General features: G+C 52.3%; 1 protein-coding gene across 12 annotated transcripts in view; it reads left to right on the top strand.

Annotated features, from left to right (window-relative positions):
• The window catches only part of Trak1 (trafficking kinesin protein 1), a 103,655-nt gene that overhangs the window by 78,583 nt on the left and 2,884 nt on the right, over positions 1 to 22,188 (top strand). For 5 of the 12 annotated variants that reach the window (XM_057767720.1, XM_057767710.1, XM_057767717.1 and 2 more), the window contains 5 exons: positions 2,677 to 2,753; positions 3,991 to 4,227; positions 5,038 to 5,354; positions 10,539 to 10,886; positions 19,427 to 19,529. In XM_057767720.1, the coding sequence (XP_057623703.1) occupies positions 2,677 to 2,753; positions 3,991 to 4,227; positions 5,038 to 5,354; positions 10,539 to 10,886; positions 19,427 to 19,529 (1,082 nt within the window). Of the gene's footprint in view, positions 1 to 2,676; positions 2,754 to 3,990; positions 4,228 to 5,037; positions 6,608 to 10,538; positions 10,887 to 19,426; positions 19,530 to 20,583; positions 21,287 to 22,188 lie in introns of those variants that run through there. The other 7 variants (XM_057767712.1, XM_057767716.1, XM_057767715.1 and 4 more) reach the window with 4 other exon arrangements.

The following is a 22,188-nucleotide window of genomic DNA, read 5'->3' on the forward strand; positions in this document are numbered from 1 at the left end:
CTGGGCCTGCCCGGCTGGAAGCTTCCTAATTTGGCCCTTTATCATCTGTTCTGTCTACTCCCTATTAAGGGATAATTTCCCTAATTCCCTAGGAATGACCCTTTATAATTTTACGGGGAATTTGGTTTAGTTAGATGGTACTATGACTGCTATTTCTGTGTGTATTGTTGTGCCCTGAAGCCCCTTCCCCATGTCTCAAAGAGCCTGCACTTTTCCTGGTCTTTGTGTGTGGATTAACCCTTCTCTTTTTTCTTTAGTCCTGACTTGCTCAACTTCAGGGCTTCGAAGGGAGCATGAAGGAGAAAGGGGCCTCCAGTTAGACCTCCCTGTGGACACTGGGCCACACGAGGGTTGAGCCTCTTAGCCAGTTGTTTCCCTGTGACATCTGCTTGCAAGGAAGCAAGCTTGCCCATTCTGTCTGTAGCAGACCGTAGTGTCTGGTAGGTGGGACCACGCATTAGCTGCGCCCCACAGTACTGTGCATGTTTGCGCATGGCTGTGTAGAATTGTACCACGCAGCAGGGACCGCATGGGGGGTGACAGACAGATGGCTCGAGAACAGGCCTCTAAGAGCTCCTGTATATTCAGGCTTTGTTCCAGTGTCCTGGCAGAAAAACAAATTCTTTCTTAGGCGAGAAGAGTTTTTTGTTTTTAATTTTAAAATGTTTATTCATTGTCATCATGTTTGCGGGTGATGGCGGAAGAGGGCACATAGTATATGGTTCATGTGTGGAGGTCAGAGGGTAACTCTGGAGTGGGTTCTCTTCTTCCACCTTGACATGGGCCCCAGGGGTTAACCCTAGCTTAGCCACCTCTGCCGAGAGCGGATTAGGGAGGAAGCTCTTGCTGTGATACTTTCCTGGGAAGTCTGTTTCTGTTTACCCCAGACAGAGAGGCAGGCACAGCTCAGAAGGACAGTTCTGCCAAGTCCAGCTCAGAGAACCGAGGACTTTACTGGGTAACTCAGTGGAGCATGACTGAGGGCTTAAAGCTGTCTTGCAAAACCAGGGCTGGAGAGATGGATCAGCACTTAAAACACTGACCGTGCAAGCCTGCTCAACTGAGTGTGGTTTCCAGAAACCACGTGAAAACAGGACCTGGTGGTGTACGTCTGTAATTCTGAATTCGTTGTTATGAGATGGGAGATGGAGACGGGATAACTGGCTAGACATTTGCAGGCCCGCAGTACACGGAGAAGTGGCAGGAATAAGAAGGACCCCCATCTCAACAAGGCAGAAGGGAAGAACTCACCCCCAAAAGTTGTCTTTTGACCTCAGCGAGTATACCATGGCACCCGAGTATACCGTGGCACCCAAGTATGCCGTGGCACCCGAGTATACCATGCACCCGAGCATGCCGTGGCACCCGAGTATGCCATGGCTCAGAAGAGAAAATTAAACCATGGCTCGAGGAAAGCTGAATGGCGCACACGCGCCTCCGCTTCGTCTGGAAGGAACCTCGGCTTCCATGTTTGCAGAAATCCTTTGCTTGCCTCCTCTGGGGCTCTTGGCAAGCCCAGGCATTGAGGGTGTTTGTTTTGAACGGTGCGGTGCATGCATTAAAGGCGGTTAAAGCTGTCTAAAGGTCACAGTGTGCCTGTGGGCCTGCGAGTCTGGAGCTGAGCTCCCAGATCTGCTTCTTGCTCTCTGCCGTTCCAACGGTCACTAGGAGGTTTCACTAAGCAACGACTCTTTTGCCTTGTGATGGGAGTTTTTCATCTGTAATCCACGGATAGAATCTGGGTACCCGTGAACATTGTTGGGGCAACTATGCCTTCTGTATTCATAAATCTTCCTCAGATTGGAGGGCTGGGTGGGGCACGTGTGGGGTCAACCCTCTGAGTACCCCTGGGAAGTCTCAAGAACCAGCCTCTTCCTGACCCTAAAGTTCACGCCACCCTCCCCTGTCCCCCAAAGGGCAGCAGTGTCTTCAGAGAAACCTAGTAGGCGTTAAAGTGTTGAGGTACACATGTACAGAGGATGGGGTGCCATGGGGTCAGGAGTGGAGACTGGGCAGGGAGTCTTACAGAGAGGAAGCACATGGTGAAGGTGGACGTTGTGGTCAGCTGGTGGGGTGAGGAGCTCCCAGAGAAAGACAGGGGTGGCAGCATATGTGACTTAGTTCACGCAGGCAGGGACCTTCCCTAGCAGAGCTGGAGAGCTCTTGGCAGGTGGGTGCTTGCCTAGAAGTCAGGGGTGCAGCCTTGGCCTCCTGGTATTACACTCCTGAGGGCCAGGACTGCAGACCTGGTGGCCTGGAGGAGAGACGCTTAGTGTGGCCCGTGGGGCTCTGAGGCCATGGAGGGCCTTTCAGAAGCCTTGGAGATGTTTGAAACTATGTTTGTTCCCACTGTTCTGAACATACTCTCTGTGCCCCCGTGAGTTCCCCGTCCTGCACTGTAGAACATTTGAGAGCCTGGAACTGACTGACTCTAAGACACAGCCACATGAGTGTTAGGGGCTGTTCGCTCTCACCCAAATGTGCTGGGTGCTCAGGACCTGCCTTGGCCATGGCTTGGCAGATTCTCTCTATAGAGACTGTGTTTAGCCTTGTCTTGTGTGGCAGGAAGTCTGGAGACTGCTGGACCCCCTGTTTTTTCTCTTGTTGCTCCTCTGGCCTCAGACCTCACAAATGCATGTCCTGCTCACTTGACTCATGTCTTCTGTCTTCTCCCAGGACTCCCTGGCTGCAGAGATCGAGGGGACTATGCGCAAGGAGCTGCAGCTGGAAGAGCCGGAGTCTCCAGACATCACGTATGGATGCATGGCTTCTACATTTCAAGTTCCCACAAACTGACTCAGGACTGGTTCTGTTTGTAACCTACCATGTGTAGACCTCAGACACCACCAGCCACACTGTGAAAGGAAACAGCTGGTCTTTCTCCCTGCTCTTTTCTCATGATAATGGCTTGGGCTATGGCTCAGCTGGTAGAGGACTTAGCTAGCGTGCATGAAGCCCCAAGTTCTTACCCCAGCACCATATAACCCTGCCATGATAAAGTGGAGGGAGGAGGCCCAGAAGTTCAAGGCTGTCTTTAACTACTGCCTGTGGGAGTGAGTCCCTGTCTCAAAAGCAAAGCAAACCAACAGAAACTGAGATGAGCTTCCAGAAAGGGGAAGGGTGCTGTTTCCTGTCACTGCCGACCTCACTTTCCCCTGATGGAAAGGACTACTCTAAAGAAAGAAAAATATCACTGGTAAAGAGACAGCTCCTTCGTGAGCCAGGCTTCTGTTTCCTTCTGTGGACTCCTGGGGTCTCTGTTCCTACAGGTACCCTCCTAACTCCAGATTCAGGCTTGACCTCCCTGGAGCATTTAGAAGGAATCTGGGGGCCATGTTTTCTCCCTCCCCAAACTCCTCAGGCAGAATTTATATGAGACTGTGTGACTAGTGTCCTGGTGACTTTGGTGTGTGTGCGGGTCTCACACTCCAGAGGAAGCAGCCAGTCCAGAAATGGGCCCACCCTTTGCTCCTTAAAAGGAGACACATGCAAACCAAACTGTGGGTTCTTTGAAATGGCAGTTTCTAAGAATGGCTGTGTGGGGTGTTCATCATCTCAAGGAGAAACTTCAGACTAGTTTGAAGTTTTGCTTTTTCTTTTATGTGACTAGTTACCCATACTCATTCTGCAAATGTCTGTGAGGCAGCACTGCTCTCGTGGAGGTCACATTCTGGTGTAGATCGGAAAGAAGCAAGCATACTGAAGACAGAAGCGACACTTCAGGACTGTTGTTTCTGGGGCAGGCTGGGTCTGTGATAGCCAGTGTCGGGCCAGCTGACCCTAGTGCTGAGCTATTCTAGAGTCTTTGGGCATCGCACCTCCCTAGTCCATACTATGATGGAGGCGCCCACACCCTCAGGAACACGAGAAGTCCTCAGACAGCAGGCCACTCAGGCTCCCTGAGGTGTTCCTTTGGAGGTGGCCATCTGTGGAGGGGCTAGCTCCAGGTTCTTTCTGACAAGCTGCTCACGGCTGCCATGTTCTCCCCAGTCACCAGAAGCGTGTCTTTGAGACCGTGAGAAACATGAACCAAGTGGTCAAGCGGAGATCACTGACCCCTTCCCCTATGAACATCCCCGGCTCCAACCAGTCCTCCGCCATGAACTCCCTTCTATCCAGCTGCGTCAGCACCCCCCGCTCCAGCTTCTACGGCAGCGATGTTGGCAACGTGGTCCTTGACAACAAGACCAACAGCATCCTCCTGGAAACTGAGGCAGCCGACCTGGGGTGAGCAGTAGGCTTTTTGCCTTCTGTTGCAGGGATGGGAGGGGAGAACCCCCATGAACGGGGCCTCAGCCACCATCAGAGAGAGACAGGTGAGGGGTAGACTTCTCCACACCCCATTACCCCTGTATCTACGGCACTGGTGTTTTCTGAAGGGATATCTCAAGCTGACGCCCAGAGTGCTTTTCTCTAACATGCCTGATGTAACCCCTGGGGAGCTTGGGTGCTGGGAAGGGTGAGGAGGCCCCAGGCTCTCTGATTTGCTTCAGAAGGTGGGGTAAAGAGGGCCATCAGCTGTGGGCTCCTTAGCCATGATCAGACTTCTTTCCACCCTAAAGCCCTGTAGAACCCAACCCCCATCCCATCATCCATTCTGTCCACCCTGGGCCTCTGACTTACTAAAACCGGTACTTTGGACCAGTTGAGCCTTACAGAGCTGGTTTCACTCAGAACTGACAACCCAGGGCCTTTCATATAAGAGCCAGAAGGGAGCCCCCTTGAATCAGTTCCCCTCTGGCGCCCAGGAATAGCCACCTGCAAAAGGCCTTCCAAAAACAACCAGGAGGGAGATGTTTATGAAAACACATATTTGCTTATGTGCAAATTTTCAGTCCGTCCTGGTGCAGCCATCTGTCTGTCTCTAGGAAAAGTCAGCTCAGCCCCACAGGAGGAGCTCCTTCAGCTGTCTGCTCCCCACCCTGCTGGCCTGGCCTCCTAGGACCATCTCCCGTCCAAGCAGTGGCCTTGCCCGGGGGTGGGGAGGTCCTCGGTGCCCTTTGCTGGCCTTAGGTGCTTACCCCCTGTCTTCTCCAGGAATGAGGAGCGCAATAAGAAGCCAGGCACCCCAGGCACCCCTGGCTCCCACGACCTGGAGACCGCACTCAGGCGGCTGTCCTTGCGCCGGGAGAACTACCTGTCTGAGCGGAGGTTCTTCGAGGAGGAGCAGGAGAGGAAGCTGCGGGAGCTGGCCGAGAAGGGCGAGCTGCACAGTGGGTCCCTCACGCCCACCGAGAGCATCATGTCCCTGGGCACACACTCACGCTTCTCTGAGTTCACGGGCTTCTCCGGCATGTCCTTCAGCAGTCGCTCCTACCTGCCCGAGAAGCTGCAGATCGTGAAGCCGCTCGAAGGTGACCACCAGGGGCCGCGGCCCCTCTCTGTCCTCCTCTGTGACTCACTCTGGGCCCTGATCCACCACGGGAAAGCCAGCCACCTCTGTCACACCTATTCGTTTTTCTTTCGAGATAGCCACCCACGCTGCTGGTTTGAGTTCCTCTGAGGTGGCCTCTGTTGTGGGTTGAATGGTGCACTCCTGGCGTGAACCCGTCTGGCAATACCTCAGGTGTCCCGCAGGCCTCTCTTTTGTCCTTAGTGCCTTAGATAGTGGCAGGTGTGCACTGTCTCTTCCTTGATGGCTGCTGAGGGTCAACCCAAAGGTCTGGGAAGGGAAGAGAAGGAACGCTTTGGCGTCTCAGAACGTTCACTGTCAAACCCAGTTTTGTGAGCACCGCCCCCCTAGCCACGTGGAAATGTTGTGTGTGTTCATGTGTTCCGATTTGTGGCTTTCTGGAAGTGTGCTCTGTGGTGGCCCCTGCACTCTGCAGTGTGGGGGCAGGAAGGAGATAGAGAAGGAGGCTCGCCTGTTTAGACCCCAGTAAGCCGCCTGTGCAGCGGCTGCACTGAGACACTGAGTTCCTAGGGAACGTCACCGTTTTCTTTCTCCTTTTCTTGCTTCGTGTGTCGCGACTGTTCTCCCCGGCGTCCCACTGCCTGGTCAGGAGCCACCGAGTGTGCAACTGCTGCCCCCATCTTAGTCTGAAGCCCGTGTGAGTTGGAACGCCTGCTTTAGAACCATGTATCACGTTTTTGATGTCAAGCCAGATGCCCACACATCTGCATTTTCTCAGCTCTCACCGTCGTCCCCTCATCATAAAGCATGTCTGAGTACTTTAGTCCATTACGCTCCTCACTCATCATGACGTTTCAACGCCACAGACAGTTTCTGTCATGGGTACACACTCGTACCGTAGAGGACAACAGTTATTTTCATCTCTGAAAGTCTCCGCCTTTGCTGCCCCCAGATGTCAGCCTTACAGAACAGGCAGCCTGTGAGCCGTGGCCATGCTTAGTAAAGGCGTGCAATGTGCCATGGTCCCTGTGCTTCCATAGAAAGAGCCTGGGCTCCTTTTGGTTTTTCACTTTAATAGTGATGAACTAATTGTGCAATAGATCCTTCCTGGCCTTCGAGGCAGGGGCTCAGTCCTAGCCACCAGGGAAGGGGCGGCTCATTCCTTTTTAATCGCTTATTCAGTTGTGAGCTTGGGAATTGTTTCCTGACCTTCAATTATGTCTGGTTTTCTTTCAATAAAACCTTCCATTTCTGCAATTTTATTTCTGCCTTTCTTTTCTTTTCTTCTTTTGTCTCTCAAAGTTCACTGGACAGCGACCATCACTCTGTTTCCCATACTAGGCTGTGTTTCATTGGGTCACCTATGATATGTTTTGGGTTCATTTTTCAAGTGCATTGCAGGATAAGATTTTGAATTTATTTTGACCAATTCATCTTTATTTCTTCTAACTTTGCACCTTTGTTTTATGACAAAAGTAAGAAGAAACTCCACTCATTTGTAAGGTGAATTTCACGTGTGGTGTCCTGCTTCCCGGGAAGCTGTCTTGCTACCATTACAAAATCACTGGCCTGTGATAACACACCCTGTGACACAGATCCTCTTGGTTTCCTTTTGTATTTCTCAGACTTCTTTCTTAGCTGTTTAGAAGGCAACTGATATGTTCTTCCTCCTTCCCCCCCCCCCCCCCCCCCCCGCAATCAGCGTTTGCATCCCTGTGATTCTCTAAGATGGCGGTAGAGTAGTTGTGCCCAGTGACAGCCTCTGTCCTCGTGCTGGTTGACCTAGTCCTCCTCTGGAGCCGTCTCCCTGATCTGTACCATGGGCAGATAGCTGTCCAACAAGAATATCCACCTGCCCCTGATTCAGCTCCCTGGGTCTACAGGGCCCAGGTACGGCTCTTGCCACCTGGCCCGGCATTATGCTGGGGCCATATTCTCACAGGCGTCTCCATCGGCCCAACGAGATGCCCATAGATAAAGGCACCCGGGGTGAGGTCCCTGGAGACCATTGTCTGGGACCATCGCAGAAGCCAATCAGTGTCCTCCATCTCCTCCCTTTCCCATTTCAACCGTCTTGCCAGTAAAGAACAGGATATTCGAGATAGAAAGAGACTGGTGTGCGCAGTAGGCCTTCTCCTGAGCCCTGCCTGGCCCAGACTGTTCTCACGTGGGTGGGAGGAGTGTGGTAGTCTTAGCCGGATGAGCAAGGAAAAGTAGCCAATAGCACAATGCTTTTCCTGCTTCCCGGGGACCAGGAAAGGAAGCCAGGTTGGAGAGCGAGACTGAGATGCAGGAGAGGGAGAGGCAGCCTGTGCTCGCCTCTGGGTAAGGTCGGCTTCATAGTGACTTTTAACTCTTTCCCTGTATCAAAGCAAAGACCTCCAGGTGCTGAAGCCAGCAGCTGGGTGGGTTCCTACAGAATGGCTTGGGACATGAGAATGGCAGGATGAGGAAGAAGTGAGCGTTCCCCTGCTCAGGTGCTCAGGTGAGTACCCGGAGCCTCAGACCCAGCAGGAAGAGAAAGCGCTCCCGAGACCCACTGTTAACTAAAGCCACAGCTAAGGCCGAGACAGCTCTCAGGTCTGTGGAATTAAATGCACCTGTCCGTGGTCACAGCCACATCTGGAGTTGCTGTTGGATTCACGAGGCTCATGGGGGGCCGTGTCTCTGCTGAGAGCTTCAAGGAGTGGATGCCAGAGGCCTTGTTTTAATCCCGGATGGGCTGCTCGCTACTTAACACAACCTCTGGCGACCCCTCTGGAGACCATCTCCCTTTCCCCAGACTCACATCTTGATCTGTGAAATGGAGTCGTGGTGGGCCTGAAAACTCAAGGAGTTGGGCGTGTAGAGCTGCCGACACTCAGTATCAGATAAGGTGGATGTGGACATGTGGGATGTCAGAGTTGGCCACAATGATGGCTTGTGCAGGGCTCTCCCTGTGACCTGTGGCGAGGGAGTGTCTATCCCTCCTGCTGGGCCCTGGACACCTCCCTGGGCCGCTGCTGCCCACTGAGCCCACATTCCTGGCCCGAGCATCCTCGTTCTGACTCGTACACCACAGTTAAATCACTTAACCTCAGGAACCTTCCATTCCCCCATTTGTACAGTGAGTGAGAACGCTTCCTGGGGAGTTGGAGGCATGCGCTGCTGTGCTCACACCTAGAGCACGGTGAGTTTCTATTGGAGCTCACGTGCTGTCATTTCAAATGCAGTAAGCAGAGGCAGGAGTGGAGGCTTTAAACTGTCATCTTTATTCAGCGAGCTGATGGTGGAGAAGACAATAGGTTAACCCGCCAGAGATCTGTCTTCCATCTCGTCTCCAGCCAGAAAATCATACGGGGAGGAGAAACTAAGGCATCCAGTCATTCCATAGTTAGCCTGGCCCCTCTGGTCAGAGTCAGCCTTGTCTCCGAGTTTCACAGTGCCGTGGTGTTTCCCTATTGCTTGTGATATCTTTCCAGCCTCCTCTCTTTATAACAGAGGTCTTGAATACACCATGGCCACAGCATCTTGAGTTCCTCCCAAGTCCCATTTGATTGTAGCTAGGTCAAAGAAACCCTTCTGATGTGTGTGTGTGCAGGGCTACTTACAATGTACCTTGCATATAATGCTACAATATAAAGATGGGTTGTAGCTTACCCCAGCGCTCGGAGGCAGAGGCTGGTGGAACTCTGAGTTAGAGGTCAGCTTGGTCTACAAAGTCAGTTCCAGGACAGTCAGACTACACAGAGAAATAAAAACAGACGAAAGAAGTCTACGGTATAGACTGTAGACCTGCTTCTGTTCCTGCCATTCTCTGTCAACACGGTGCATGTAAATCACACATATATACGCCACGCTGCCACGTCTGACATGGGCTGGACTTACAAAACAGTGGCTCTTTGGAGCTTGGGATCCTACAGATCATGCATGCTCCTGGCACACGCGTTCCCTTTTATGGGCAGCGGTTTCCTCCCGATTCCCAGCGGACTGGGGCCTTGAGAATGGTTTTTGGGTCTCAACGCCAGGTGCCATTTGAAGCTCAGTCTTTGGTCTGTGAGGACCCAGAGCTTCCCTGGAATGCTTTGCTCCACCCCCGATTCTTGCCACTAGATGGCGTTAGCATCCTTGTCTTCTCCCACAGTTGAGACCACTAAAATTAACTTGTCTTTTGTCCCAAGCTGAGGACTTCTGAAGTCCTTACAGGTATGAATATCATTTTCTTGGTGTGTTTGTTTTGTTTTGTTTTTTTCCTTTTGTGCATCGAGAGAGTTACTTTTCACTCTCTTCAGCAGTCCCAAGTCTGCTAAGGAGAATGCAATGTGTGTCCTTAAAACTGGTGTGGACCTCGAAGAGGCCTTGAGGGTGTTAGGGCTCAAGGTATCTTCTTTTCTTTGTCATTTTTAGTGGGATTGAAATTGTCCAATTTTCAGAATCCTTCTAAGACCTCCATGACAAGTTGTCCCTGACCCAGGTGTTTGGAAGCACAGAGGCCCGAGCTGCTCCTCACCCACCCAAGCCACCTTTCTGTCTGGGATGTCACTTGGCTCCTCGGCACCCAGGATTCCAGACACTCCTGGCCTCGCACACCTTCTTGGTAGAATGCCCGGGACACCTGGGGTCATCAGGGACATTCTCTCTGGTGTTATTACAAACCTCACAGGCTATCACCTGAGTCGTGGGGTCTGGTGTCACCTTGGAGATGGCTCCATAGCTTTAGGGCTCTGTGACTTCTTACCTTGTCCTTGAATCCCTGCCCTTACTTACCTCCCTTCGTGGCTTCTCCAGTCCTTTCTTTATAGCTTCGATCTACAGGCTGGTACCCAAGTACCCATCCCATGGCCCCCTGGTCCGTGGTTGTCTCTCATGCTGTCGCCACCAGCTTCCCGTGGCTCCTGTTTTCACCCTCTTCTGTCAGAGGAATGATGGTGTGCTAAGTTTGCCATTGGGTGTGTAACCAGACGTCATTGGCACACAGTATGGAGCATGTATTTTCCTTTAGAAATTGTTGGTTCTTTACAGTGGCATTCCCTCCTGGTACAGCAGGGGATAGCACTGCTGTCCAGTTACAAGGGCCACGTTAACTCTCCTCGGTCCCTCCCACAGACCCATGCAAGCTCGGGTGGCAGGGTGGGAAGCATTTGCTGTAGTTGGCATCCTAACCCTCCCTTCTCTGCTTCTGCACCCCTTTCTTCATCCCTACAAGGTTCAGCCACGCTTCACCACTGGCAGCAATTAGCCCAGCCTCATCTTGGGGGCATCCTAGACCCCCGTCCTGGTGTGGTCACCAAGGGCTTCCGGACGCTGGACGTTGACCTGGATGAAGTGTACTGCCTTAACGACTTTGAGGAAGACGATACAGGTGACCACATTTCTCTCACGGGCCTAGCTACCTCCACGCCAGTTCAGCACCCGGAGACCTCAGGTGAGAGGTCCCGAGCACGTGTGACTGTCTCAGGCAGCAGAAGTTACTCCAGCCAGCCTCAGGCTTCCTCAGAGGAGATGCACAAGCCGCCAGCGCCAGCGGGCCTGGAGGAGGAGGAGGAGGGGTCTGGTGAGGGCACCTCAATTAGTCCTGTACACCTGACACCTGTACCCGAGACAGAGCTCTGGGCTTTGCTCATCTCTGTCCCTGGCACCACCCATAGCAACTCTGTGTCTGTAGCTTCCGCTCGTCTGTGTGGGTGAGAGCAAAAAACCATCCCATGTCAGGCTCTGTTTTTTAACTAGAGACCAAATCCTCCACTTTGTGACAGACGGGCGCCTCTGCCCATCTCGGAGGTGCAGGGCCCAACGGGGCCCTGCGTGGGAGGGGGAGAGGCTGCTAAAAAGGGGGATACGGTGCCCCAGAACAGGTGCTCCCAGGCTCTGTAGTGGCCATCCTGCCCTGACTCTGATGGGGGTCCCAGAGTGAGCAAGCCGAGCAGTTTGGGGGCATGCTGGTAGTGAGGGGCAGTGGGCTGTGTGAACCTCGGACAGAAGCCCAGGGGCTGCAGAGATGGTGCCTGGTAGGTCCTGTCAGCTCTGACCTGGCTCAACGTCGGTGAAGGGGTGTGTGCTACTTTCATGTATTCAAAATAGTTTTTTTTTATAAGTGTTTAGTGATACTCTTTAACCAGATACACCCTAAGAGATGTCATTCAGCCCTTACAAAGAGGATGCTAGGTGCTCTGGCTAGCCCCTGTCCCACACCACCAGGAACCAGCAATGACCTCGGGTGTACTGGGTGACCACAGACCCCTTACACTGGGATGGGAAGTTTGTGCCCAGGGCTCCTAGGACCTCCGGGGCCTTGTGAGTTACCCATATGCTAACCCATATGTTCCAATTACTTTGTACTTGGACCTCCTAACTCATTGTCCTGGGAAGACAAAGAACTCAGGGTTAAGAGAAAAGGTAAGGATTCCAATGCCATCATCCTCATGACATCCTTAGGTCACTATAATGCAAAGACAGGATATTTGTCTTTCTGGTTCATAATTTTAATTTGTGGAAGCCACAACATTGCCATGAAACCCAAGGCAGGATGGAGCCAGGGGCCATGGTCAAGGAGGCGTGGCCTGGACCAGCTCTTTCTTCAAATGCCAGCTTTAGAGGCGTCATCACAAAAATGTCTGTTTACCAAGTGCAGGGTATAGGGGAATGAGAGCCTCATCCTGTGAGAGCCGCACAGTTAGGCCTGGGGCGTGCACTTAAAATTCAAGTGCTACAACTACCAGGAACCTGAGGACAGGACAGTGAGTGCAGCCGAGTCTCCCTTTGTTGTCTACACTGGGCCCCATTGAAGGCAGCTCCAGCGTCTGGCTAATGCCATGATAAGAGGAAAGGAGTCAGGCCACACAGAGCCTTCCCAGAGCTGGGGTGCCTGTCCTGGAAGATGAACGATGCACCCCAGCTGCTTTGGGGGAAGTTGTTCAGAAAGGAATAAAATCATTGCACCAAGAGCCGGGAGAGGTCAGAGGGTGAGAGCCTTGGTTATAAGGACTGGAGGCCCAGCCTCTGCCCACCCTGTGACAGCGGCCTTTCTGGCTTAATGCTCTATCCCTTGCTGAGCCTTCCAGTACATCCACCCAGTGACTTGATGTGAAGGTAGCCAGATACGCGCAGAGCAGAAACTGTAGAGGGGTCAAGCTCAAGGTGTGTGCCTGAGCATAGCTAAGCAGTTGATCGGGGTCATTCAGGAACTGCGTCCCTGCTTAGGGGCAAATTCTCTAGAGCTTGTTTTCTTTGCGGGAAGCTCTTTTCTGGAAGCACCATGCGGAGGGAAGGCGTGCAGGGCCGTGCAGAGCCGTGCAGATCCACGCAGAGCGATAGCTTTCTCCACTGAGATGACAGGGCCGTTCCGCTGTCAGGCGTGGGAGTGCGAGATTCTGTTCGCCCCCCAGTCATGCTGGATACCCCAGATGATGCCCAGTCGGGTGGGCGGTGGTTAGAGGCTGATGGGTCTCCATGGGAGGACCTGGAGCTCCACAGTCTTGGGATCTGTGTCCCGCTGGCCCAGCACTGACCCCTGAGCTCCCAGAGGGCAGAAGGTAGATGACAGTCTTCCTTACAATTGGTACCAGTGGGGTGAAGAGTGGGAAGACTCACCTAGTAGACATTTTTATTAGTGTAATTTTAATGTGTCTTTTGAAGCATCCTTTGATTCTTTTCCTTAATCCCGTGTCTTCGGAAGGCTGGTTTTATGTTGTTATGTTGTAAATGATCTAGAAGATTAAAATGGACTGTTGAAAAAACCTTTAGGTCATAGTTTCACTTCATTTTAATGATTGTCTGATGTTCCGAATTAACATAGGGAGCACTTTTTTTTTTTCAGGATAGACATCACCTGGTCCTACCGGTACTCTTGTAATTTATGGTTGGGGACAACCTGCGTGAGGGAAGGGTTAATTACGCCCACGTTGCAGCACCAGAGATAAAGTCACAAGTCAGTCTATCTGTCTATCACTTGCATACATGGAGCTGGTACCCGGGGACTGGCTCATACCTGTGTCCCCACAGTGCACACGAGTCACAATTGGGCCCCGAGATCCTGGCCTCAGTGTAGACCCTGAAAACCCCACCCATTCAAAACAGACCCCAGAAGTTCTCCCACACCTCAGGCCCGAGGACCACTGGAGGCAGAGAGGTCAGGACACAACCTTTCTGCTGCTTCCTTGTCCACAGCACAGGTCCGAGCTGTGCTCTGGAGTTTCTGTGGAGTGGAAGAACCAAAGGAATAGCCCACGGCAGAGAGGAAGAAGTCTGGCCAGTGCAGCATTCCGTAGCTCAGCCATAGAGCGGGGCCCCCCTGAGAGCACGCCTCTCCTCGAGTCTGTGATATATGCAGTCCCATGGCTTTCCACAGAAGAGGGGCCACATAGCTCGTATGATGAAGACCGCCAGTGGGTCCGGAAGGGAAGGTCGGTACAGTTGGCTCAGAGGGAAGTGCCTTCCGTGTCCCCCATGGGATGGGACATTTTCCCAGCCCTGGCTCTGCCTCCTTGAGTGGGGCTCACACCAACATGTCAGGACATGCTAAGAAAAAAACAGTCCTCGGCTCTTTCTAAGAGCATTCAGTGAACTGAGCAGAACCCGCCATCTGCAACTTGGAGGCAGGCAGAGCCGTGATTTAGGATGGAAGGGCTGATTCCTCGAAAGTGGTCAGTGCAGGCTTGCAGAGCAGAGCCAACTGCATCCGACCTCCGCGCTGCGGGGTGCCTCCATTCCAGGACACTAGCACTGTGTCTGGCTTGCTGAGGCATCTTGGTAGCTCTGCTCACATGGAGGGGCCTAAATGAGCACACAGGGATGTTCAGACAGACGACCCCCCCCCCCCCCCCCGAGGAGAATGGGAGACATACTGTCTAACCCGTCCATGCAGGCAAGGATCCTTCCTGGCCTCTCTGGGTCAGCCCCAGAAGGGAGGAGGAGCCAACGGCGTGGGATCTGGCCTTGTTGGTAGAAAAAGATCTGGAGAGAGTTTTGCATTTACCCCCTTGACAATTTTACCATGTTCTAGAATTGTCCTTGCCTCCAGAAGATACCTCAGACCCACTGAAAAGCTATCCCTGCCCCCTCTACAGGATGTTGTGAAGTGATTCTTCTCCTAATTCATACATATGTTTGTGATGAAACAGTTTACTATAGTGAGAATAGAATTGTTAAGTTCACAAGTCAGTTGTATAGAATCAGAAAAAGATCTTACGATTCTTTTCAGTCTCCATAATAGAACCTTCCAGAAAACCTACCAGACTGGGGTGTAATGGACTGGGAGCCAGGGGCCTTCACAGAGCTACAGGACCAGACTAGGGCTGGGTAAAAGAAACATTCAAGAAACAGAAAAATGGAAAAAAAAAAAAAAGGGAAGCCAGAAGCTAAGAGCTTAGAAGCTTTTGCCAATAAAGTACAATTAATAGTTTAAAGTCACTTTTATCTTGGCAAGGTGGGGTCTTCTGTCATCCCAGCATTCATGTGGCAGAGACAGGAGGATTATTAATTCAAAGGCTAGCCTGTGCTACACAGCTAGACTGTATGTCAAAACAAGTTTTGCAGAGTCTCATTTGAAACCAGTGTGACAATGTCCCTGTATAGAGGAGAGCACAGGCGAACAATGCCACAGCCTTTGTTCTGTTTACACGAATGTGGCAGTTGGGCACATGGCTTTAGACATGATCTCTCACAGACACTGTTCCATCAAACATATCCCTGCTCTGATGTTCGCCTTCTTAAAAACTCTAAAACAGTGCTCTCGCCTCCTTTTTGACTCATGAGACAAAACCTCGGGTGGGGCAGCCTTCCCATCCCGAGCAGGACAGCGTCATTTCCAGCTGAGCATTCTGCAAAAACAGAATTAGGTTCATGTTCTTCGGGCTCGATGCAAGCTAGGCAACCGTGCAGGTTTTACTTTCAGCAAGTTTGTTTGTGTGTGTGTGTATGTGTGTGTGTGTGTGTGAGAGAGAGAGAGAGAGAGAGAGAGAGAAAGAGAGAGAGGGGGGGGAGGGGGAAAATTCTAGAAAGTGCAGGTCCAAATTATGCGGCAGCAGCTTTATAACCACATGGTCAAGTCAGGAAAGTAGGGAGGGGAAAAAAGAAAGTGGGGGGGGGGTCACTATTTCTTTCACCCTGGGTACCTGCTTCCCATGGAGAGAGTATAGAAGGCACTCTGGGCCCTGCAAAAATGGGGTCCCTTTTTCAAGATTCTCAGATATATTTGGGAAAAAAGTTTTTGACATTTTAGAAGTTGTTTATACGATCTTTAACAAACCCATTTTGGGCTGGAGGCGTGGTCTGGTGGATAGAACACTTATTTAGCACGCACGACGCCCTGGGTTCTGTCCCCAGCACTGTATAAACCAGGGGTCGTGGTGCACACCTGTGATCCCAGCACTTGGTAGGTAGAGTCAGAATAATCAGAAGTTCAAGGTCATTCTAGACGATCTAGTGGGCTCCAGGCAGCCTGGGATACACGAGCCCCTGGCTAAAAACAAAACAAGATATAGCTGAGTGAAGGCCAGAGTTTCCCCTTCTCAAAGGTCTGAAATAGCCTGGGTTTGTACCACAACAAGACTCTGGTTGCAGCAACGGGTTTCAGTGCCTTTGCGTGTGCGCATTGGCTTCCAGGGTGTTGTTAAATGACTACTCCAGTGCTTGCCCTCCCCAGGGGATAGATTAAAGAAAGGGCTGAGCGAAGCCTGTGTCCGAGTGTGGCTGCCCACATGGGCAGAGTCCCAGTCTTCTTGAAGCCCCTGCAGGGCCCCTGGTTCAGCAGAGCATCTGGTTCTCAGTACTTTGAGCTGTGGGTGACAACATCCCTGGGCGGCTTCAGCACTCTGCAGGGCAACAGCCACCCTGGTTTATGTAGCATCTCCCCTGCCCCAACCACCCAACCCTGTGCAGATGCAGGGCTGTATCAGGATGGCCTATCCCAAGTGCCTCCTCTCCAAGCAGAAGCATACAGGTCACATGAGCAAGCAGGAGCAGAGCGGGCTAGCCTCAATTTACCCTGCCCTCTAATACAGCTGGCCATGGGGGTGTTTGCCTGTGGCGTACCCGTCATCTGTCACCTGTGGGTCTCTGACAACCAAGTCGATTTTAAACCTTACCAGTTTACTTATTTATTTAAATAACATTTTTTTCATTTATCTTACATACCAACCAGTTTACCCTCCGTCCTCTCCTCCTGTCCCCCTCCCCACCTGCTCCTCCTCCATCCCCATTCAGAAAGGGACAGGCCTCCCATGGGCTTGCACAAAGCATGGCACTTACCAGTTCTTGTATCAGCATCAAAACCTATAGCGAGAGACAACCTAAGCGTAAGGATTAGGATTGTTGAATGGAAGGAAAATCCATTTCTGTATAAGATGCGGTCAGGTAACCAGAGTGGGCTATCATCATAGTGAGCACAAAGCCCAAATTAGCACAGGAATCCTCCGCTGGAAGGGCCTAGCTTGCTTAGCTGCTAGGAAGTAACCTCGAACAACGCCCGCCCGCAACCCGCCACCGCCACTCAGGCTGTGCTCATCTGTCCGTCCCCCATGGCGCTCGAAGCCCTCCAGTCAGGCCGAGACATGAATAAGGACTTCACTGGGAAGTTGGAATAGTCACCCCAAGACAGCCCACCCTTTGTACCCTCAAAAGGGAGCCCGTGAGGTAAATTGACTTTGAACTTGCGGTTGAGTTGGGCTTTGGTGTGCAGTGTGGTCTTGGCGGCTCCAGTTTTCAGCTCAAGCACTGACTCTGATGAGCCTGTTTCCATGTCTAGTTTGTTCTCTTCCTAGAGCCAAGGATCAGGGCTCAATGTTTTGCTCATCTGGGACAAACAGGAGGGCTCCGGAAAACCCTACGTGGGGAAACTCACTGTCTCTATGTTGTACCCCAAGGAAGGGAGGCGCAGCTGCGTCCCGGCAGTCCACGGTGACACCGAGAGCCTGAGCACCTGGTCATCCCAGTGGTATTGTGGAGGGGACAAACCTCTGACTTGGCTCTTGAGATAATCAGTTTTCCTGGCCTCCAGCGCTGTCTGTTGATCCTGGGGAGTGGGGACATGAATTTTTAGCAGCCTTCTCTTACCTCCCAAACCCACGTGGATGTGATGGGCTTTACTCCCGATGGCTCAGCTCCATCTCTGAAACATTCTTCTCCGAGACTGCACCCCTAGCGGTGGGGAGGGGCAGGTGCACATTCTGACCACGTGTGATCCCACCTTGCCACCTTCTGTCACTGTGTCTTAACAATCTGTGTGCTCCTTTCCGTCTCTGTCTTCCCTCCTCTCAGGCCTCCTGTTGTTTTTATTCCTGGACTTTGTCTCTGTCCAAGACTTGTGATTGTTCGGTTGCCTGCTCTCCATAGCTTGGTCCATTTTTGTTGGCGCTCTGTAGCATGTTCTCTGTTGCCTGAGCCCAGAACCGCTGTGCACGTCCAGTGCTAAAGCCATTGTTTCACAAACACCATTTCTTTTTTTCTTTTTCTTTTCTTAATTTTTTTAAAAAAATTTATGTGCGTTGGTGTTTTGCCAGCATGACAGTGTCAGGTACCCTGGGATCAGAGCTACAGACAGCTGTGAGCTGCCATGTGGGTCTGGGAGTTGAACCCAGGGCCTCTGGTAGAGCAACCAGTGCTCTTAACCGCTGAGCCATCTCTCTGGTCCCCACGAAGGCCATTTTCATATCTCATTTGCTGTGTTTGCTTCTGTGCCTCCCACTAAAGCTCTGCCTGAGGTCCTGGTGCTGGCTACCACCCCGGTGTCACTGGGCCCTTGTGGACGCAGAGCTGGGTCACGCTGTCAATATTTGCCTTCTCTAACCATCGTCTGGATTTTTGTTCTCTGGATTTGTCCCCTTGCCTTCGCTCTGTGTCTCCAACCATTCTCTCCTATATTATTATTATTATTATTATTATTATTATTATTATTATTATTATTATTATTTTGTTTGCTTTATTTGGTTTTGGTTTCTGATTTTCTTTTAAGACGCAGCCAGATTTTTTTTCCTTTTCAAATCCAAGAGAAAACTTGCCACAAGAAGATTCTAGTAGTTTCTCAGCCTTTGAGTTTCTTGGTCTCTGAAGTCTAGAGTCTTCCCAGGAGGCCTCTGGGGGTTGAGCTGCTGCAGGGCTGGCTGGGCAGTGGGGCGGGCGCTCATCTCATGACGCCATCATGCATGTGTTTGATGCACACCCCCCCACTTACTTGTTTTTTTTTCTTCCCCCCTGATGTTCAAGTTATGAGTTAGGATGACCTTGACAATCATGATGTCTTTGGTAGACGCCCCCCTGTTTCTTCGCTGGCTTCTGGTGCATGATCCTTACACACCCATGATCCTTACACACCCATGATCCTTACACATCCGTGATTTGCTTTCCTCCGACCTTGGCCGTCAGCTGCCCTAACAACAACGCTTAGAGAAGCCAGAGGCGAACACCTTGTCTCAGATGGGAATCCTAGAGACTGTGGAAAAGAAGCTGCCAGAGTAGGGGGCAGGGATGGGTGTGCAGACCAGAGTGGGTTCTGGAAGTCCCTGTCGTTGTTGTTGTTGGGGCTGCTAAGGCCACCTCCTACCATGACCATCGCAGGTGGACAGTAGTGGGGCCAGCTTCCCTGAGCCCTTTTTTGTGTGAGCAGAAAAGGGAGCTTCGTGAACCTTACCCTACTTCCTGGTACCCAGCACCTCTCCTTGCCCCCTCCACCCTCCCTCTGGGCAGAGCGCTGGGCACCTACCTGCCAATGAAAAGACATGCACAGCACACAGTGCTGGAAGAAGGCAGAACTGAGCCCTGAGGTGGAAAACTAGATGTGTCATGAAGGCCCGTTGGCCCTCCCCGACCCCTGGGAGCTGGACCCACCACTGCCCAAGAGCTCTGATGGGAACCGTGTCTGGATTGGGCCGGAAGCTGGCATTCGATGCTCTGCAGACCAGTGTTCAAAAACTGGTTATTTTTGAGGGACCACCTTCAGTCCAGAACATTGGTGTCTCGACTTCCTCGCCCAGATCCAGTTCACAAGGTAGCTCATTGCCTCTCCCGCCTGTGGAGGGCCATGCTGGATTTTAACTTTCGTCATGGTTGGTTTGGATACAAGGAATGTGTTTATTCTTCTTCTTTCCTCTCCCAATCCAGCGCACTATCCTGGGAAGTGCATGTCCCAGACCAACTCCACGTTCACCTTCACCACCTGCCGCATCCTGCACCCCTCAGACGAGCTCACACGGGTCACGCCAAGGTAAGGGGTCATAGCTCTGGGGCGGGTGGGAGTGGGGTCTGTTGGGGAATGGCCTTTGTCACAAGGGGTGATGATGAGGCCAACTCCAAGCCAGGTGTGGTGGCACACGCCTTTAATCCCAGTCTTCAGGAGACAGAGGAAGGTGGACCTCTTGTGAGTCTAAGGCCAGTCTGGTCTACGTAGTGAGTTCCAGCTCAGACAGAGGTGTATACTAAGACCCTGTGAAGGAAAAATAGTCAGTTAGAACATAGGGACCTGAGTTTGATCCCCATCACCTACGTGCTTGTGATCAGAGGTGGGTGGATCCCTGGGTGCTTGATGAGGTCCTGGCCAGAGAGACGAACCCTGCCTCACACACAAGGCAGAGGGTGCCTGAGGGACAGTACCTGAGGTTGACCTCTGGCCTCTTTAAGTACTCCTGTACCCACAAAATCATACCCAGACAGAGCCAAGTCCAGCAGGCATAAGCGCTTGCAGCTGCCCATTCTGGGTCCCATCTTTCTTTCTGAACCTTGTTTGTTCAGATCCAGAGTAGGGGACCTGGGAAAGCCACTGTCACCGTCCTCATTGTGGATTCTTAGGGCCTTCCTGGCAGAAGCCAACATTCCCGCAGGTCCTGGGGATGAGCCAGCGTGCTTGTTGTCCCAAAGCTTGCCCATGGAGCGTGGAGTTCTTTCACGGTAGAGTTGCTGAGTTCTGTGGAAGCCCTCACCCGCTCTGGAACAGACTCCAGGAAGCACTCACCGCAGCCAAACTCTAATGGCCAACGTGAAAATCCTCTATGGTAGAGTCACATGCCTGCTCTGGCTTGTTTCCCCGGCACACCATCTGGAGAGATGTTGGTCAGCCGGACTTGGTTTCAGCCTCATGGTTCCCTCCCTGCCTTACGGGAGAATGGTCTCCACAGCACAGGAGAGTGACCCCCCTTTCTGTGTGACACAGTCTGACAAGAGCACAGAGTTAATGGACAGTGGCAGGGAGGGAGGCGAGATGGGCCAGATCAAAGAGAGCAAGCACCCCGAGGAGCACCTTAAACTATGATAATTCTCCGCAGGTCTGGTGAGGATGACGACGAAGCAGCCATTTGCCCCGTTGAACTGAGAGGAGATGTAGGGCAGAGAGTCTGAGCCCACGGGCAAGGCAGGGGGTGAGCACACGGCCAATGGAGCCTGCTCCTGCAGGGCCACGCCAAAGGGGCTGTGTGTGCAAGTGTGGCTGCCACTAACCTGGGGACAAAGGCTTCGATGTGTTTCTGTGGTTGTGCCGGGTTAACATGGCCTTGGCCATCATCACTTCTAACCCAGCTGAGTGTTGGCGCTAACGAAGGCCTAACCAAAGGTCTCACCCAAGGGATCCCTGGATTTCTGCTTTATTTCTGTCTCCCTTGCTGCTCCGGGAGATGCTGGTTTCCAGGCCTGACTTTGTTTAGGAGAGGTTATTTTTAAAGTCATAGGATGTCTTCAGTGCAGCTAAGGGACTAGATGTGTATTTCTGGCTGAAGCTATAGGCCTCAGACTGCCCCCAGAAGTCCCATGTGGTCACCCTGGGGACCGGAAAAGCCTCGGAAGTGCAGAGTAAGAGGGGGCTGATTGCCTGAGTCAGGGAGAAGTGCAGTGGAGTAAAAACCCTAAACCCTTTCTGGGGATGGCTGTGCCAATAAGCCTTCTAGCTAGAACATTCTCACCTTCTAGCAGCAATCAGCATTTGCAAAAACCTTCCCTGTGCCTTCTGCAAAACCCACCTCTTCAGCCCCAGGAGCTGCTGCGGTCTCTCCAAGTGCCCCCCACTTCCCAGAGTCCCCTTGTGAGCTAGTGTGAGATGACCCTGTTCCGTGACTCCAACCCTGTGCCTGTCAACCGTAGGGGAGTCCACCCACAGGTGGGGCCTCCTGGGGAGAGGTCGCTGTGTCTAAGTCCTAGGGACTCCTCAGTTGCTCGTGAAGCTGGCCACTCCAGCTGAAGCCGAGAGCAGGCAGCCACCGACATGGGTGGCACGAGGCAGTGGCAGCAGGTTGTCCTCTGCCCCCTGCCCTCAGAAGCCGGGCAGAGCTCCCTGAAAGCCAGCCGTGTGAGCAGTGCACTGCTCTCCTGCTCGCCTGCGTCCTGGTGGCTCTCCCAGCTGGATGGCAGATGCTGTGACCTCAAAGTCTCCAATCCACAGGCTGTGGTGAAGGAGCATAGCTTCCTGTTGCGGTCATTCAGGTGTCATTACAGAGCCTGGACAGATTGACATGTGAGGTGTGGCTTTGTCTTCTGCCCTTGCCACGCTGCTATATCCCCAGGGGTTTGGGCAACAGGAAATGGGGCTAGAGCAGCAAGGGGTGGAGGACGAGCTGTGTTGTGCTGTGGTCGTTTCTCCTGTCCAGCAGCGAACGCACACTCGCAGCTCTGATTTGCATCTCAGGAAGATCAAGGCTCGCGGAAAGAACTGTTTGGGGTGCTTTAGTTTTTGAAGGGTCTGCTGCCAGTCCTGACAGAGTGGGGCCACTTTACCCACGGAATCAAATCCAGGACGGTCTACTTACTAGCCCAGCGAGACACTGAGTAAGCCCACAGCTAGCCTTGGAGCCGTGTCTTTATCTACAGAGACAGCACTGTGCACCTTCCAGGGATAAGCAAAGGGGGCAGCTTCCTGTGAACTTGAAGCACAGTCTTGTGTA

The sequence above is a fragment of the Chionomys nivalis genome, chromosome 4, assembly GCF_950005125.1.
Source record: "Chionomys nivalis chromosome 4, mChiNiv1.1, whole genome shotgun sequence".
NCBI classification, from domain to species: domain Eukaryota; kingdom Metazoa; phylum Chordata; class Mammalia; order Rodentia; family Cricetidae; genus Chionomys; species Chionomys nivalis.